Source organism: Carcharodon carcharias, chromosome 5 (assembly GCF_017639515.1).
Source record: "Carcharodon carcharias isolate sCarCar2 chromosome 5, sCarCar2.pri, whole genome shotgun sequence".
Lineage (NCBI taxonomy): Eukaryota > Metazoa > Chordata > Chondrichthyes > Lamniformes > Lamnidae > Carcharodon > Carcharodon carcharias.
The window spans coordinates 131,097,045-131,116,843 of NC_054471.1; the positions used below are offsets into that span (position 1 = coordinate 131,097,045).

General features: G+C 39.8%; 1 protein-coding gene across 1 annotated transcript in view; it reads left to right on the plus strand.

Annotated features, from left to right (window-relative positions):
- Positions 1-19,046, plus strand: part of man1a1 (mannosidase, alpha, class 1A, member 1) — a 517,794-nt gene extending 498,748 nt beyond the window's left edge. Inside the window, exons 11-12 of the mRNA XM_041187990.1 lie at positions 13,885-14,000; positions 17,763-19,046. Of these exons, the coding sequence (XP_041043924.1) occupies positions 13,885-14,000; positions 17,763-17,865 (219 nt within the window). The 3' untranslated portion in view covers positions 17,866-19,046. The remainder of the gene's footprint in view (positions 1-13,884; positions 14,001-17,762) is intronic.
- Positions 19,047-19,799: the final 753 nt, after the last annotated feature.

Sequence of the window (19,799 nt, forward strand, 5' to 3'; positions counted from 1 at the left end):
AGTGTAGGAGGGCATGCCAGGAGCAGCACCAGGCATTGTCAGGGGGATATAATAAATTCCAATAATGTTATGGAAATTATTATAAAACAGAGTAATAGTGGGATGTCTGTGTGTCTTCTTGAGAGTTAATTGAATTAGAGGCAGCCAGTCTGGGTACTTTGATGTAAGAAGAAAAGTTAGGTTTGAAATATAAATTAGGTAAACATGGGAAGTTTGAGAATGTGAAGTATAAAGGGAACATTTGCATTTTTAAACAAACTATAGTGGCTTGAATTCAAAGGAGGGGTGGGGGGTGTAATGTATACACAGTCAGCAGAAGGGGTAAGAAATAGTGTTTCTTTTTCCCCAAAGATTACTGGTGGAATTAGTACTATGGTATGTTTTTTATTAGGAGAGGGGTAAAATTCAAAAGTCAGTGAAACAATGAGAATTTGCATTCAGAGAGAAAAATTTGTAAAAAGGAGAGAAGACTGTAAGGGAGGAAGTTTAAGATCCAACAAGCGTGAAAAGCCTGCAGCCTGTATGTACCAAACTGCTGCCTCCAGGGACTGAAATTAAGAGAACTCACTTTGAATCTGACTGTTCAGGGCATTGTTTACTTTGCCTGGGTCTCTTAAAATCTGTGTCTCTTAGTGCTGCCTTAACAAAAGTGTAACTGGGAGTTAGATTGATTAGGGGATTTAGAAGTTATCATTGTAGTAATTTGTAGATTTATGTTTTTTAAAATCATTTCTTATTAATAAATGTTTATTCTAATTTTGTAAAAACCTATACATCTTGGTGGTCTTATTGCTCCTGAATTCAAGGCATGCATCTCAATTTATCCAAACTGCAAAATAACTTGTGGCAGTTGTTTCAAGTTTCCCTTTGCAATTTGAACAACTCAGCATTTACCATCAGCAGTGCCATAACAGGCATGCCTAAAAATGAGGTGTCAACATGGTGAAGCTGTAAAACAGGACTACATGTGAGCCAAACAGCATAAGCAGCAGGTAATAGAGCTAAGCAATCCCACAACAAACAGATCTGATCTAAGTTCTGCAGTTCTGCCACATCCATTTGTGAATGGTGGTGGACCATTAAACAACTCACTGGAGGAGGCTCCACAAATATCCTCATTCTCAATGATTGGGGGGCCCAGCATATCAGTGCATAAGACAAGTCTGAAGCATTTGCTACAGCCTTCAGCCAGAAGGGCCGAGTGGATGATCCATCTCAGCCTCCTCCAGAGGCCCCCAGCATCACAGATGCCACTCTTCTGCCAATTTGCTTCAAGATAAAGAAATAGCTGAAGGCACTAGGTAGTGCCAAGGCTACAGGCCCCTGACAATATTCCGGCAATAGCATTGAAGGCTTGTGCTCCAGAACTTGCCGTGCCCCTAGCCAAGCTGTTCCAGTATAGCTACAACATTGGCATCAGCCTGGCTATGTGGAAAATTGCTCAGGTATGTCCTCCACACAAAATTCAGGACAAATTAGGGACACTAATTGTTCTTACTCTGGATTGCCTATTGTCCTTTTTGATCATCATCCAAAAATGTACAATACAATGATCACTGTCTGCTAAATGTTCCCCCACTGACACATACTTGGCCCACCTCATTTCCAAGAACCAGGTCCAACAGTGCATCTTTTCTTGTTGGTTTGGACACATAGTGCTGCAGAAAACTTTCCTGAACACAATCGAGGAACTTTTGCCCTTCTCCACCCTTTGCATTACCATTGTCCCGGTCTACATTTGGGTACTTAATGTCACCTATTATAACTCCTCTATAAATGCTTGCATGTCTAGTTTCCTTGCAGATTTGTTCTTCTACGTCCTTCTCACTGAGCAATGTAATTACTCCCTTTTTGTTCCTTAGCTCTAGCCAAATTGATTCTGTCCTTGAACCCTCTGGGACACCCGCTTTCTCCAGCACTGCAATGCAATGCTCTCCTTAAACAATGCCGCCACAGGTCCTCCTTTCCTATCTTTTCTAAAGACCTTGTATCCAGGAATATTTAACACCCAGTTCTGCCCTTCCTCGAGTCAGGTCTCAGTTATCACCTCATCATCGTATTTCCATGTGGCAATCTGCACCTGTAACTCTCCTATCTTATTCACTATCCCCTGTGCATTCACACACTCAATTTAGATTTTGTTACTTTCTCCTTCACCTTGACTTCAACTATTAATTCACTATCCTCTATACTGGTGCTATCTGTCCCTTCCAGTCTTTTGTGCACCCAGGTATTCTACTAATATTTTCTCTTCGTTCCATACCCCTGCCGAGTTTAAAGCCCTTCTAATAGCACTAGCAAAAGGCCCCTGTAAGGAACTCAGTCCCGGGCTCTGTTCAGGTGCAATCCATCCAGCTTGTACAGGAGCCACCTTCCCCAGAGCCAGTCCCAGTGTCCCAGGAATCTAAAGCCCTCCCTCCTGCACCATCTTTCCAGCCACACATTCGCATGCCTTATTTCGTACTGTCTGGCAGGTGGCACTGAATGTAATCCAGAGATTACTACATTTGAGGTCCTGCTTGCTAATTTTCTACCTAGCTCCCTAAATTCTGATTGCAGGACCACATCCCCCTTCCTACCCAAGTCATTAGTCCCAGTGTGGACCACGACCTCTGGCTGTTCACCCTCCCCCAGAATGTCCTGCAGCCACTCTGACATCCTTGACCCTAGCACTGGGGAGGCAACATACCATCCCGGGGTCACGTCTACGGCCACAAACACCTGTCTGCTCCCCTAACCAATGAATCCCCTATCACTATTGTTCTTCCTCCTCTCCTGAACAGCCGAGCCATTCGTGATGCTACAAACTTGGCTCTAACTGCACTTCTGAAGAACCAGCGCCCTCACCAGCTTCGAAAACAGAAAACCGATTTCTGAGCAGGACCCCAAGGCACTCGTGCGCTACTTGCCTACTTCCTGATGGTCACCCATTCCCTCTCTGTCTCCAGGCCCTTAAGTTGCACTGTGACCAACTCTGAACATGCTATCCACATAGCTTTCAGCCTCACAGATGTGCCACAATGACTCCAGCCACCACTCGAGCTCTGAAACCCAAAGGTCAAGTTTCTGCAGCTGGCAGCACTTCCTGCACATGTGGTCATCTAGCACTCTGATAGCATCCATGACTTTGCACACATTACAAGACACTCATTCGACTGAGCTTCCCTGCCATGTCTTAACTCTACTTCCCTTACGTTAACTTTAATCTATTTTGGATTATTTATATTACTTTATTATATTGGCACTTCAGTTAAATCCAAGTATAACTACTTGTTTAAAAATATTACACTTTTCTAATTTACTCACCAGGTCATACTTACCAAGGCCGCCACTCTTCTTTCTGAAGAAAGGTAGAAGTGGAGCACCTCCTCCCTCAATCACCTAACTCCAACTGAAGCATTCTACTATAGCCCCAAAACATCATTTCAGTGCAGACAAAGATAGACCACTTTTATACTCGCTGAACCTAGCCTCTGAAAACCTGATGAAGCCAATGATCTAATTAACTAGTTGCAGCTACAAGCATAGCCTATATGAGCCCTGATTTAAGGCTGCACTATAGGTCCCTTCTTTCCAACCCTAACAGCAACTTTTAGTTAGTTGTTAAATTAAAGAAAGACTAGACTTTAGAACTTAACCCTTAAATTCTCTCAGTCACCAAACTCCAACCTAAGCACTCTACTGCAGCCCCAAAACAGCACTTCAGTGCAGGCAAAGTCAGCAATATAAGATAGCCTACTTTTATACTCTCTGAACCTAGCCTCTGAAAACATGGTCAAGATCAGTGGATGCATCTTCAATTGCCATATCCTACAACCAATTGTAGCCTCAGCCACAATTTAAATCACCACACCCCCATCACTCATCTACCAACAATTTTTATCAATCGTACTAAACATTTATTTACTTCCTACTATTACACATCTATATCTCAAAGGTTGCACACTGTTGGCTATTCAACCATGACAGCCACATCTGCCAAACTGACTGTACAACACTTCCCTCTCATTTACAAGACAAGTGTTATAATCCCATAGTGGCACTTAAATGTTTAAAGAGAAATTTGAACACCCATGCCTGACTTTTTGCTCCCAGGTCAGGAGTGCAGAATCGCAGAATTGTTATGGTGCAGAAGGAGGCCATTCGGCCCATCATGTCTGCACCTGCTCTCAAAAAGAGCAATTCACTTGGTGCTATTCTCTCGCCTTTTCCCCGTAATCCTACATTTTCTTCCTTTTCAGATAACAGTCTAATTTCCTTCTGAATGCTTCATTGAACCTACCTCCACCACATTCTCAGTCATTGCATTCCAGAACTTAACCACTCACTGTGTGAAAATGTTTTTTCTTGGATTGCTTTTGCTTCTTTCGCCAGTTACTTTAAATCTGTGCTGTCTTGTTCTCGATCCTTTCACAAGTGGGAACAGTTTCTCCTTATCTACTGTGTCCAGACCTGTCAAGATTTTGAATACCTTTATCAAATCTCCTCTCAGCCTTCTTTTCTCCAAGAAAAACAATCCTAACTTCTCCAAATCTACCTTCATAACTGAAGTTCTTTATCCCTGCAACCATTCTCATGAATTTTTTCTGAACTCTCTACAGTGCCTTCATGTCCTTCCTAAAGTGTGGCACCCAGAACTGAACACAATACTCCAGCTGAGGCCAAACTGGTGTCTTACACAAGTTCAACCCAACCTCCTTGCTCTTGTACTCTATGCCCCTAGGCCTAAGATACTGTATGTTTTATTAACCATGCTCTTTTCCTGTCCTGCCACCTTCACAGAATTATGCATGTACACACCCACACCCCTCTGCTTCTGCACCCTCTTTAGAATTGTACTCTTTATTTTATATTGTCTCTCCATGTCCTTTCTACCAAAATCAATCACTTTCACATTTCTCCATGTTGAACTTCATATGCTACCTATCTGCCCATTCCACCAACTTGTCTATGTCCTTTTGAGGTTATACAGTAACCTCTCACGGTTCACAATGCTCCCCAGTTTAGTATTACCTGCAACCTTTGAAATTGTGCCTTGTACACCAATGTCTAGGTCATTAATATTAATTATGAAATGCAAAGTTCCCAACACTGACCCCTAGGGAGCTCTACTACAAGCCTTCCCCTAGCCTGAAAAACATCCATTAAGCACTACTCTGTTTCCTGTCACTCAGTCAATTTTGTATGCATATTGCTAATTTATCTTTTATTCCATGAGCTATAAATGTTCGCAAGTCTGTTGTGTAGTATTGTATCAAATGCCTTTTGTAAGTCCATGTACACCACATCAACAACATTGTTCTCATCAACCTTCCCTGTTATCGCTTCAAAAAAATTCCAACAAGTTAGTAAAACAAGATTTTCCGTTAAGAAATTCATGCTGGCATTCCTTAATTAACCTGCATTCACTCACTTGACTATTAATTTTGCCCCAGATTATTGTTTCTAGATGCTTCCCCAAATGTCGAAGTTAAGGGACGACTAAACACAGGCTGGGTGATTGTTTTGCAGAACACTTTCGCTCATCCCGCAAGCATGATTCAGATCTTCCTGTTGCTTGCCATTTCAGTTCACCATCTTGCTCTCGTGCCCACATGTCCAGCCTTGGTCTGCTGCAACGTTCCAGTGAAGCCCAACACAAACTGGAGGAACAGCAACTCATCTTCCGATGAGGCACTTTACAGCCTTCTGGACTTAACACTGAGTTTAGCAACTTCAGAACATGAACACTGTCCTCCATCTTGACTTTTTTTTTAATCCAAGTTTTTTGTCCCAACCCACCCCACCGACACCACTCCCACCCCCCACAAGGTCATCTGTCATTTGTGCTTACGTTTTGCCTTCACAGAGCGCTGGCCCTTGTTCTGCTATTAACACGTTCTGCTATCTTGCCTTTATGCCACTATCAGCACCTTCTTTAGCCTTTAATGCTACCACCAATACTCCCTGTCTTGTGTCCATGGCATCTTTGTCAAATCTCTCCTCAGCTCCCACCTATTCCTGACCTTCTATTTTGCTCCAGCTGCTCCACCCCCCTCTTAAACAGTATAAAATCCATCACATTTCGATCTCTCTTTAGCTTTGAAGAAGTCATATGGACTCAAAACATTAACTCTGTTTCTCTCTCCACAGATGATGCCCAACATGATGAGTTTTTCCAGCATTTTCTGTTTTTATGTAAATTTCTAGCATCTGCAGTATTTTGCATTTATACTGACTGGCTGAGACAATCCCTGGCTCTGCAAACCGTCCCTGTAAAAAGTGCCCTGGCATTTTGGATTTTCGTTCTAGACAGGGGGCCGAGTTTTATGGGAGTCAGTGTGGATGATCCCGGAAACAGGTTGGAGGCAGGCTGAGTGGAAGGCCTGCTTCAGTATACCAGCAGTTTGTTGAAGCAATGAAAAGAAACAATAAACAGAAAAATAATCTTCCAGCCCTCACCCTCACACACACACCATGACCCATCCATGCCAAGCTATGCCACCTCATACCCCCACTCACCTATCGTGCTTCATACCCTTCATTTCAACCTATGCCCCTCTGTCCACCCCCCACATGACCCTTTATAGCCCCTTTGCCAACCCTATGTCCCTACACCCACCAAGCCAACTCACCTAAGTGTCTATTGATGAATTCACTATTTCAAAGAAAGCCACTCTCATTGATAAAATCCAATCAGTACATTCAACTTCCTTTAATCCCCTATAAAAATAAACATTGGAATTCATGGACCCATTTGAAGGGTTTATAGCCACTTGGAGCTGTCAATAAAACTCTGAACTGACAGGCACCCCCTCTGTTATAATGAAAGGTTGTCATGCAACACTAATTCTGTAGTGATATCCTTCAGGCTTATGTCAACAAAAAGAATGAAATAGCAAGCACTTTTAAACACTCCAGACAGTTTTTTTTTCAAATATTTAAAGGGCAGGAGTTTTAAAATGCACTTACAGGTTTACAGTTCCCTCTGACAGCTCTCTTGACAGTCAGTTCCTTTTGACAGGCATTTCGACAGCTCTCTTGACAGTTCCAATGAGCTTGACATAATGAGTTTGTGCACTTTGTATGCACATTCATGTCTACTTTCAAAGATCCCAAAGAGCGCCTGACTACCTCTTCTTCCCCACCCCCCCCTCCACCACCACCACCACCACCATCACCACCACCCCATCAATCCCAGCAAAAGGTGTCCTGGAACCACATTCAAAAGGATACGTTCCCTTTCCAAAAGGGTACTCTCCCTCGCCAAAGAACTCCAGCAGCTTTAGAATTTCTCCTACCAGGTCTAAAGAGCACAAGTTGTGCTTCAGACATCCTACTAACATAAATCAGATCAGCCCAGGGCAGGTGCACTTTAACGTGTGTGGGTTGCCTCTGTGGATCATGGCTGTACAACTTAAGAATGCACCCCCATTCCCTCTTCCCACCCCCTGCGAAAATGTTAAGTGCCATGTTTGGGAGCAAGACTTATTGATTAGGATCTCCACTGTCATTTTCGTAATGATGGAGAAGCTCTCTGTTCAAAAATTCAGGTCACAGTGATCAACTGAAAGAAATTATGTCGCAAGATTCCATGATTTAAACAGGTGCATTTTACTTTACAAGAAACATTACATTGAAAAGTACAATAAGACACAATCGCATGTTCTTTACACTCAAATTCTCAACTGCACCTCCTCTTTTGCCCTTATGACTACTCCCCCACGCCCCACCCTCCCCCAGAAAGCCCTTGGCTGCTTACCAGGTTCTTGAAGGCTCCTTCACTTCCTGGGACCAAACTGGAGTGCTGCAGCTCTCAGGAATTCACTTCAATTCTCCTCTGTGTTCCTGTTATCCTCCGAGGTGTGAGATTTCTTGGGGCCCTTAAATGTGTTCTGGCAATTTCTAGAGTCTACGATTGTAATTACTTTACATTTACAACTCCAATCTTCCCAAAACTAAAAATTACGTCTAAAATATTAATATGAGCTGGATGATTATGTCACAAGGCAGCATACATCTGGTAGCAGGAGCTACCTGGAAGGCACAGGTGCATCTGCATGCTCTAATCCCCATGGAGGAGATAGTGCTGGACATTATTGAGACAGCTGAGGTTGAGACATAGGCAACGATATCATCATATCTAACGCTCATCCTCACATCCCACTTCACCGTCATCCCGCACTCTCTTCTGATTTACTAGCTGCTGATGGTGTAAGCATGCACCTCTTATTTCCCCACCTCCCTACACCATGACATTTGTACCATTTTCCTTTTAGATACCTAAGAGGTGCAACTTATTTGGCCAGGCAGTGAAGGAAATTCAAAAGCGAATGATGATACTGACACACTATCATTTGATTTCATACTTGCTCAGACAGTAAGCATAATTTAAAGGAAGCATAAAAATGGATTTTGCATATGGTGAGACATCAAGCACAGGTGACCTGCAGCCAGGGTAAGAGTAGCACAGGTGCCAGCTCAACAGAGCACGAAGTTACAATGAGTTCTGCTGCAGAGGCCTCAGGTGAACACTTTGGGGTGCTCTATCAAAGAGTTTGTGCAATGAAACGTTTAGTGCATTGGAAAAACTGCCAGAAACCTCTGTTCAACGCGACAGAGCTTCGAGGAGTATAGCACCAACTTGGCACAGGGTTTTGTGCAGAACTTGAAGCCCATCCTGTCCAGCATGGAAGTGGTGGCCAACACTGCTCGCACCTTGTGGGACCAACTACGATGCGGTATCTGATGGCTGATGTTGCAGCTGCCATTGTAGCATGAACAGCAGCCAATATCCGAATGCTGCAGTGAAAGCACAGTCAGTCAGGTCAGCTTTCTGTCACGCAAGCTCACGCTGGCTGCAGAGGCTTGAAGAGTGTCGCACTACTTCAACGATGTGCTCTTGAGTGACGAGGCTTGAAAAAGAACATTTGAAATAAAAAGACTCAGACGAATATAATGTGTGTCATGGACGGCCAAATGGACAAACAAGTGGTTGCTCAAGGAAGCTGATGTTAAGAGGAACTTGTTTGAGGCAGTGATATCAAGGAAGCTCTCATATTTTGGACACATGATGCAAACAGAAGGAGGGTGTTTGGAAAAAGAGGTAATGCAAGGAAAATACCTGGAAAATGTGCACAAGGAAGACCCAAGATGACATGGATGGATAATATCAAAATGGGGACCGGCCTTTCTATGGGACAGGCAGTGAGGGCAGCAGAGAATAGAAATCAGTGGAGAAAAGTTGTTCATAGTGCAGCCGACCCTCGGAACGAGGACAGATAAAACTCAAGATGAGGAGAAAGTGAGCATCAGGCCTGACAAAATGGAAACTTCATCCATTGTTTTGTAGTGTAAAATTATAGAAAGATTTTTCCCTTCACTGAACCTCCAGGCCAGGGCCTTTTTTCACGTTCAAAAGGTTCAAGATGCAAAATCCTTGAGGATCAGTGTGTTAATAGTGTTAAATTCCTGCTCCCATTTGGGCTCACATCAGCTGCCATGCGTTTGCTAAATGACTGTTAGGCAGTGGTTGCATAATGAAATCTACAATAACTATCTAATCTTGTTCTGAACTTCTATTTTCAGTTATCGTAGTCTTGCTTGTTGTTTTTGTTAGGACGTAAAATGGACAATGTTTCTAAGACACAAATAGACATAGGAACATAGAAGCAGGAGTAGGCCAATCAGCCCATCGAGCCTGCTCCACCATCCAGTATGATCATGTTTGATCATCCACTTCAATGCCTTTTTCCTACATTATCCCCATATCCCTTTATTGATGGTATTTAGAAATCTGTCAATCCCTGCTTTAAACATACTCGATGACTGAGCTTCTACAGTCCTCTTGGGTAGAAAATTCCAAAGATTCACATCCCTCTGATAAAACAAAAAAAATTCTCCTCATTTCAGTCCTAAGTGATTTCTCCCTTATTTTGAAATTGTGTCCCCTGGTTCTAGACTCCCCAACCAGGGGAAACACCTTACCTGCATCTACCCTGTCTATCCCTTTAAGTATTTTTTAGGTTTCGATGAGGTCATCTCTCATTCTTCAGAACTCCAAGAATACAGGCCCAGTTTCCCTAATCTCTCTTCATAGCACAATCCTGCCTTCCTGGGAACAAGCCTGGTGAACTTTTGTTGCGCTCTCTCTGTGGCAATAATGTCCTTCCTAAGGTAAGGGGACCAAAACTGCACACTGCAGTACTCGATGTGTGGTCTAACCAAGTTCTACACAATTGAAGCAAGACTTCGTTACTCCTGTACTCAAATCCTCTTGCGATAAAGGCTAACACATGTGTATGTTAGCTTTCAGTGACTTATTGAAGAGGACACCCAGATCCCTTTATACATCTACACATTCTAATCCCTTACTACTTAAGAAATACTCTGCACATCTGTTCCTCCTACCAAAGTGGATAACCTCACATTTTTCCACATCATATTCCATTTGCCATATTCTTTCCTACTTAACTTTCTGTCACCTGCAAACTTGGAAATATTACATTTGGTCCCCATGTTCAAATCACTGATATATATTGTGAACAGCTGGGGCCAGAGTACTGATCCTTGCAATACCCCACTAATCACAACCTGCCAATACAAGAATGACCCATTTATTCCTACCCTCTGTTTTCTGCCTGTTAACCAATCCTTAATCCATGATATTACCTCCCATCGCACGTGCTTTAATTTTGTTAATCAACTTTCTGTGGGGGACTTTATCAAAAGCCTTCTGAAAATCCAAGCATACTACATCCACTGACTTCACTTTATCAATTCTGTTAGCAACATTCTCAAGAAAGTCCAACAGATTCATCATGCATGATTTCCCATTCATAAATCCATGCTGACTATGGTCAATCAGATCATGATTATCCAAACATCCATTTATCACACCCTTGAGAATAGATTCTAGCATTTTTTCTACTACTGATGTAAGGCTAACAGACCTGTAGTTCCCTATTTTCTCTCTCCCTCCCTTTTTAAATAGTGGGGTGACATTTGCTACCATCCAATCTTCAGGAACCATTCCAGAATCTATAGAATTTGGAAGATGATCATCAATTTATCCACTATCCACAAAAGCTACTTTTTCACTCTGGGATGTGGAATATCAGGTCCTGGGGGCTTAATAACCTTCAGTTCTATTAATTTCTCCAATACAACCTTCTTACTGATTCTAATTTCCTTCAATTCCTCATTCTCCCCAGTCCCTTGGAGTAGAAGGTCTACTCTACTTCTGGGAGATTTCTTGTATCTTCCTCAGTGAAGACACACGAGGTAATTTTTTAGCTTCTCTGCCATTTCTCTGTTCCCCATTATAAATGCTCCTGACTCTAACTGTAATGGACTTAAATTTCTTAACCAAAAGTTTCCTTTTTACATACCTCTAAAAGCTCTTACAGTCTGTTTTTATGTTTTTTGCTAGTTTACATTCATATTCTATTCTCCCTTTCTGTATCAGTTTCTTGGTCCTCCTCTTCTGTATTCTAAAAAGCTCCGAAGCATCAGGTTTACGCCTATTTTAGCAATTTTATCGGCCCTTTCTTCTAATTTCATACAATCTTTAACTTCCTTTGTTAGCCACAGTTGACTGACTTTTTTTCGTTTTTGTACCTTGAAGGAATGAATAGTTGCTGTAAACTTTGTAATAATACTTTAAAGACTAACCATTGTGTACCATCATACCTTTTAATGTATTTTGCCAGTCCACCTCAGCTAATTTGCTAATGGGTGATTAGCCAGGGATGTGTGCCAGACAAGCAGCCAGCTGCTCAATAGTGCTTGTGAAAGTTCCATTCTATGCTGAAGAATGGATCTTACTTCACTAGAAACACATTTGTTAGTCTGGAAGTAAGTGACTAATTGTTTGTGGCTGACCAAATGCTCAATCTAATAAAACATCTGTCCTGCTACTCTGCTTCACGTATTGTGCTAAGAAACATATTACTCATACATTGCTTTACTTTCACGTTCATTCACAGTCATCTCAGTGATGTTAAATGCCCCCATGATTAACAGTTGATTACTTTAAGGTAACTGCCATAACCAGTTCAATTGTGTTCACAGAATTATAGTGTTTACAAACAAAACTTGAAATATAAGTAATGAGCTATCTGAATTGTTGTGGTTACATTGTGAAAGCGCTTGGCCTAAATAGCCAAGTGGTTATGGTACTGGGTTTGTAACCCCAAGATCAAGAGTTCAAATCTCACAATGGCAAACTATGAAACAATGTAACTTCATCTGAAACAGATGGAAACAGGTTTACTCAAAAGAGTATCAAGAGTTCAAATCTCACAATGGCAAACTATGAAAAAATGTAACTTCATCTGAAACAGATGGAAATGGGTTTGTACTCGAAAGAGTTACATTGTGAAAGCTGCTTCTCCAATGGATGAACATTTTGGCTACACAAGAGCCACTCATTGTCACAAATTCAGCAGTTCCAACATATGCAGGTTAGTTGTCTTAATCGTTGTAGTGCCATTTACGTAGCATGAGAATAAGAAGTGCTGACCAAAGACCATTGCAGACACAGCAAGATTTTCTCTGTAAAGTTCTTAATTTAACTGACAAATTTAATGTATCAATTTCTGTTGTACTTACGAGGATATGTTAAAACAGGAACGGTTAACTATTGAAATTAGTAATAGGATTATAGATCAGAGTGTTCAGCCTGCTAGGAATACATATTGAGAAATGACAAATTCAATATTTTCTGCCTTTTTATTGTAATTCAATTTTGGGGAGTGGTCCTTAATTTCCCAATATGCATTCTGAGTGGGTGAAGCTCCCTGCCAGGAGCACGTGTTTGTGAAATTGGCTCTTAATTATTTCCATGGAGTTATTTGCACATATTATTAGCCAATCTGCTTGGGACTGTTACTGGCATAATTTTTGTTTCTTTTTAATTATTAAGCAAAAGATAGTGGTGCTTCAAATGGAAGACAGTTCTGCTTTTTGATCCCAGTGTTGGTGTTAACTACTTACAGGTGGGATGCTGAATAAAGCTCTCTGCCCCAATAATACACCTTGAATCACTTAGTGCAGAATAGCACCTATTGCACCAGACTAATTCTTTTAATTTCCTGCACTTGCAACCATTCTAACCCACTTCACTTAGATTGACAAGTCAGCCCAGAATTTTGAGTGGCTTTACGCAGTGGACTTTGAGCACTAGAACTGGATTTAAGCTCATGTCAGGTAGGTCCCCTGCAGTTGCCAGAGAGAGATACCCTTCATCCATCAATCTTGGTTGTGCTCAATCCCTAAGAGAGAACAATATTTTAGCACACATCGTTATCTATTTCCCTCTAATAATCTGTTTACCTTTGGCTTAAGCAAGTGAATTTCATCCATATATTCACAAAATATGAATGTATTATTTTTTTTGATGGAACAATATTAATAGCGAAGCAATCCTGCATAAATTCTATTTTAAATGAAGTATTTTATTGTGTACAATGCATTAGTCAAAATTAAGTGTTACAAAGTATTTAGGGCATAGAAAGTGGGCTATGCGGCCCAACAGTGTTTATGCTTCACACAAAGCTCCTCCCACCATTCTTCATCTAACCCCCATCAACATACCCTTCTCTTCCTTTCTCCTTCATACCCTTACCTAGATTCCCCTTAAATATATCAATGCTATTTGCCTCGACTTTTGATCAATTTGGTTATAATGCAATAAATAGATTGATTTTGCATAGAGAAAATCTATTTTTGTGTAAAAATTGTAATAACTTGATACACTTGGGTGTTTGCTGTGAGTTTTCAGCATGTTATAGTCCTTGGATTGAAAAGAATGTTGAATCTGATGTATTGTTTTTGTCATTTAACTGATTTAACAACTTTTTTGGCAAAGGAGTCATCAATTATATAATATTCTTTGCAAATTAGGCACTGGAGAAGACCTGTAGAGTAGCTGCTGGATATTCTGGGATTAGAGACGTTTATTCTAGCCAACCAACACATGACGATGTGCAGCAGAGTTTCTTTCTGGCAGAAACTCTAAAGTAAGTAGAAGAAAATTAACTGATTTAGTGCTACTAGTCTGAAGTGTCTGTAATTACCATTTGTAGCACTGGTACATATGTATGTGTGTGTGTATATATAAAGCTTTATATGAGTATGATCTAAAAAGAGGATATATCATTTTTGAAAAAAAAGTGATATTGGGCCAAGAATCAGTCTCCAATTCTGAATAGCCAAGGACATCCTAATTAAATTCAGAAGTCAAGAAGTGAAAAGAAAGAACTTAGGTAGAGGTTACACATGCTATTAACATCGAGCCTAGTTGTGTGGATGCAGGAAGAGGCTTTCTATACGTTAGAATAAGTAGTCCAACTGCAATCAAATTCAATTAAAACTGCTTTTCTATGAAATATGGAATACTTGCACAATATATCTGGTAAAATTTTCAGATGACCACTTGCATCTGTCATCTTTTTCTTTATCATAATGACAGGCTCAATTCATAGAGATTCTAAGCAATTATTTAGGTTTCTGGAGGATTTTGGTATTCTCAAATTATTTATCCTCCTCAGCCTGCTACAGTTCCTGTTTCTTTACCTACTAGTTGTTCTGTAACAAAATAATCGGCTACGGTAATGGTCTATTTTGTCAAACTTTGTGTGACTTCTTATTTGCCATTAGAAAATACAAATTAAAGAAAAGGAAAATATTGCAATTATTTTTATGCATCTGTGTGCAGGTATTGTGTGAAGTAAATGGATTTTTTTTTTGCTGTTTGAATATTTCTCCATGCGTAGAAACCAATGGAAAATTTTTTGCAAGTAGTTGATGATATCATCAAAACAAAATCTGCTATTCATTGGTACTTTCTGCAGTATCATGGACGTAGCAATATTTGCCTACAGCTACACAATGGGCTGTAAAAATAATTTTTAGATTTATGAAGAATGCAACAATGGGTCATGTTTTTCAGTGAGTGGCAAACGCCATTTGTTACACTTGCTCTTTCCCAAAGTCTTGACGGGCTGTTGTACTGGAACTTGCTGTGATTAGTGAGCCATTTCACTGCAGTTCCCTCTACAGGGTACCTGGGTCCTATGTGAACAGTTCTAGTAACTCTGTATCTCCTTAACTAATCAGATTGAAGAATCATTACTGATTCTGAACCAGTTATAAATATTTAATCTGATACCAAATTACGTAGAGCAGGAGAAATGCAGTGAGAGAAAGAAAGATGGGATTGAAAGAGAGAGATAAAAGACACAAGTTTTTTAAAAATATGCCTTTTTACTTTTAATACCTTCAACAATAATTAGAAGTTTAAAGAATAAGACTCCACTTTTCCATGTTACACTGGAATGGACTGGCCCTAACTTTTTCTGGCATGTTTTGGGGGTATGTATCATGTAAGTACAGCATCTTCACCCTGTTCCTTGTGCTTCAATGCTGAGTGCCTCCACAAGATACTCTAATAGCAAAGTTTGCAGTCCAAGATAGTAAGTAATATAGCTCTCGATACTGAATTATTTCAACAAACAAAACGTCAAACAATGAGAGCAAAAAGGGTAAAAACTTGACATTTTATAATTCTTGCATTGTACCTTCAATAGTATGAACATTTACTGGTCTATTTATAAGTGTGGCCCCCTCAATAAAATATTGGCAACACAAAAGTAACACAAACTCAAGAACCTGATTTTTAATTGCACCATTCAACACAATGGAAAATGTGTTGGATATAATCTGCTGTTCTTCACTTTTCCCCGTCCAGGATTTGGGAACACTGTGTATGCAGATAGAACTAAGTGAAAATATTTACATTTGAGGTTTTAATTCTGAATTGGCCCAAGAACCTGACTAAGTGGTTATACCACACTTCATTTACATTCCCTTCATCCCTAGGTCTTAGATATGTAACAAACTATCAGAATCTCTGTCCCACTGTCCAGACAGTAGTACATTTCAAAGCCAGGGTGAAGCAGATGTTTGAGGAAGGTATTCTTAACTTTTTTGAAACAATGCCTGTGTTTAAAGATTTTTGGCTACAGCTAAGTGGAAGATTGAACGTACCCTATTTAATTTCTTGTATTGTCAACCACCCGCATCCCCCCAAACCCCCTACTTAGGACACTTCTTTGAATGAGGTTTAACAAAACTCGTAGTAAACAAGGGAGTAATGATACATCAATTTTTATTGCTACTTTAAGTCCCGATCTCTTGAATTGAGGCAAAGCTTGCATTTAAATCGCACCTTTCATGTTTCAGGATGCCCCAAATTGTCATACATCCAATAAAGTACTTTTGAAGTCAGTTACTAAATTGTTTGTTAAGGGGAGACAATGGCATAGTGGTATTGTTGCTGCACTAGTAATCCAGAAACTCAGGACAATGCTCTGGGGACTTGGGTTTGAATCCCGCCACGGCAGATGGTGGAATTTGAATTCAATAAAAATCTGGAATTAAAAGTTTAATGATGACCATGAAACCATTGTTGATTGCCATAAATACCCATCTGGTTAACTAATGAGGGAAGTAAATTCGCTGTCCTTTCCTGGTCTGGCCTAAATTTGACTCCAGACCCACAGCAATGTGGTTGACTCTTAATGCCCTCTGAACAAGGGCGATTTAGGGATGGGCAAAAATGCAGGCCTAGCCCAAATCCCATGAATGAATTTTTTAAAAAGTGTTCATTCATGAGAAATTCAAGCTTTAGTTATGAAGAAATGATAATATTTCTTCATATTAGACCAGGATGTTGTTTTTTAAAGCATATTGGAATAAACAAATTTTTCCACAAAAGGAGATTTGAGCCGTTCAGTATTAACTTACCATTAATAGGATTGGGTACATTTCAACAACTCTTAAAGTGAATTCACCTGAGCATTAATAATAAACTTGTGCCAACTTAGCTACTTCAGGAGAGTAAAAGGAGAATCCTTTGATTTGTTTTCTTCTGTTGCCAAAAAGGATTTGTATCTCACAAAATCATCTACTACAGGATTGTGTGTAGCTGCCATGTTCATATGAATATGTTAAAACTGATAAAAAAAGGTAATTAATATTTGCTAAAGGTGGAACTATGTGAGCATTTGATTTGAAAACTTGCTTTTACAGATCTCCTTTTTGGAAAATTAGTGTCAAGCCAAGACCCATGTTGAACTTTAAAAAGACTTCTAAGAATATAGGTGCTACTCACAGCTCTCCATGTTAATGGCATTGTTAAGAGTTTTGGAGGGATCTAAAATTTTACATATTAACATTGATTCTTCGCTCCCAATGGTTTACTTCTGTTCATTTTCTTTCCCAGCCTGGTAATTTTAGAGTTGTCTTTCACAGTGAGCTTTTTTTCCCTGAATATACTTCCTCTAGCATAAGCTTGGCGAACCTTCCAGCTTCATTTCCACTCCTTGTGCATTTGGTCTTTTCGATCCAAGCATGAACTCCCACTTTCATTCCTGATTAGTGAAATACATCCTGCTGCCTATAGGTGCTTTCCCTCTCTGGGATCTTGGTAGGCTAACCTTGTCTGTGAATTTTCAGGGATACCTTAGACCTTTCCCCTCTCAAAGCTCATCTCCAGGGCAATCTTCATTTTACCTTCAATTTAAGAGACAGTCCCAAAATATAACAATCTTATAAACCTCATAATTGTAGCAACATTAAAATCATGTTTATGTGCTACACATCAATAATGTTACCTATGACTGTTCAAATGCTGAGCCCCGTATGTGTAGTAAAATCAATGTGTCCTTACATTATGTCCCTCATCTGTTTTAATATGATTTTTTGTTGCTTGCCTCCAGGTATCTTTATTTGATGTTCTCTGACGATGACCTCCTTCCACTAGACCACTGGATCTTCAACAGCGAAGCTCATCCATTGCCAATTATTCGCAAAGCCAGCTAAGCTGTTGAGAAACAAACAAAGTAGCGCATATGATTTGGACCTTTTGAATAGTATCCATTGAATAGTAAATATTCATTATTTTAATCCAAATGTGCGTGCTGTAAACAAAGCAAAATAACTTGTAATATGCAACATGCATGCTGCCATAAAATTAATATGAGGCTGCAGGAAATGGACTGCAACAACCTTAACCGCCTCTGTGAGGAAATGTCTGCTTTGAGCTGCAATTTTTGCCATGTTGCAAAAAAGCCATAAATAATTGAATATCCAGAGATTTATTTGCAATGAACTTTCTTTTTTCCTTTTGTTTGTTGTTAAGCCACACATTTATATATAAAAATGAGACTTTCTCTGTGGGGGTCATTTCTATTCTGGTTTAATTGAATACTATAAATTGAGAGTTTAGCATACATGCTCTATTACATTTTTTTCTATTTTATATGGTGCTGATTAATATCAATGCGCTTGATAGATAAAACATCAACATTTTTATTTCTAGTAATTTGTTTAAGATATGAAGATGAGGAAATCAAAAATGCTCTTAAGAGGTGATGAACGTATATTACTGAAGGTATGGAATAGACCCAAAAGACAAATATTGCACTTGATTTGAAATAAGTCTGGTATTGAATATGTGAATCAACTTTAACTTTATTTTATTCTTCATTTTCTAGACTTGATTTTTTTGTGCATTTCTTCTGCAAATTAAAACATTCCCTTTATACAAAGTACATAGATCTCTAATGTTGTAAATTGTTTGTGTCTACTTCAACAAAAATAAAACAATATTTTTATGTACGTTTTCTAAGGTGATGAATATAAAATGTGTGGGAACAGATGCATTATCTAAAGAATTGGTATTTTAATTACTGTACAATTTTCAGCCATTGTGGACAGGATGCTTAAAATGTTTACTTTTTTCTTCTGACATTTACTGTGCAGATAAAATCTCACCAATGAAAGTATGGCTGGTTGACAGGGATCCAAGATCAGTAATCATCTTGAGTCTGACTAGAAACTCAGTTGAAATTCTTTGGCAGTTGCTGTTGGCATTCTCTGTGTGTGTGTGATTTGGGAATGTTTGATATAAGTTTATACATACTCTGTGATCACAATTCTCAAAGATTGTTTGTACATTCCTTTCTGGACACGTTCTATAAAAAATAAAACTGAAGAAAATACATTTGTGTTGTGGTTATGTACTGTGACAGGATATAAAACTGGCAAAGAAATGTAGGGAGTTTGTTACCCTGTATTAAACATAATTACACTAACAACTGCATTTATATAAAACTTTTAGCCTAAGAAAGCATTCCAAGGTACTGCATAGAAGTGTAAGGAGAGAAAAATGGATTCTAAGCGAAAGGAAGGATTTAAGAGGGATGACCAAAAGCTTGGCCAAAGAGGTGGGCTTTAAGGATGGTATTCAAGGAAGAGAAGCAAATGAAGTTAGAAAGAGAATTCCAGATTGTGGTGCCTAAGTGTTGAATGGCATAGCTGCCAAATGGTGGGGTAAAGGGAAAAAGAGTTGCACAAGAACCGCAATCAGAGGAACACAGAACAGAATTTTCCCCTTGGTGGGGATGCTCGGGAAGCCGACTGTCAGCCATGATCAGCATCGCACCTCAATTTTATGTTGGCGGGCCAATTAAGGCCCACTCAGCATGAAATGTGAGTTGCAGCGCTAAGCGCTGCCTGTGCAGGTGGGGGTAGGAGGGCGAGTGGGCCTAGCATGAACTTCACACACAGCTGTCTCAGGTAGATGAAGCGCTATTTAAGAAAACTAACAAAAAAAATAAAAATGTCATAAAACATGTCCCCTCATGTGACCCTGTCACATGAGCAGGGACATGTTTTTAATTCAAGTGTAAAATTTTAATTTTATTTTTATTTGCTTTAGGAAACCTCACCTGCCCATGGATAAGGTTTGCTAA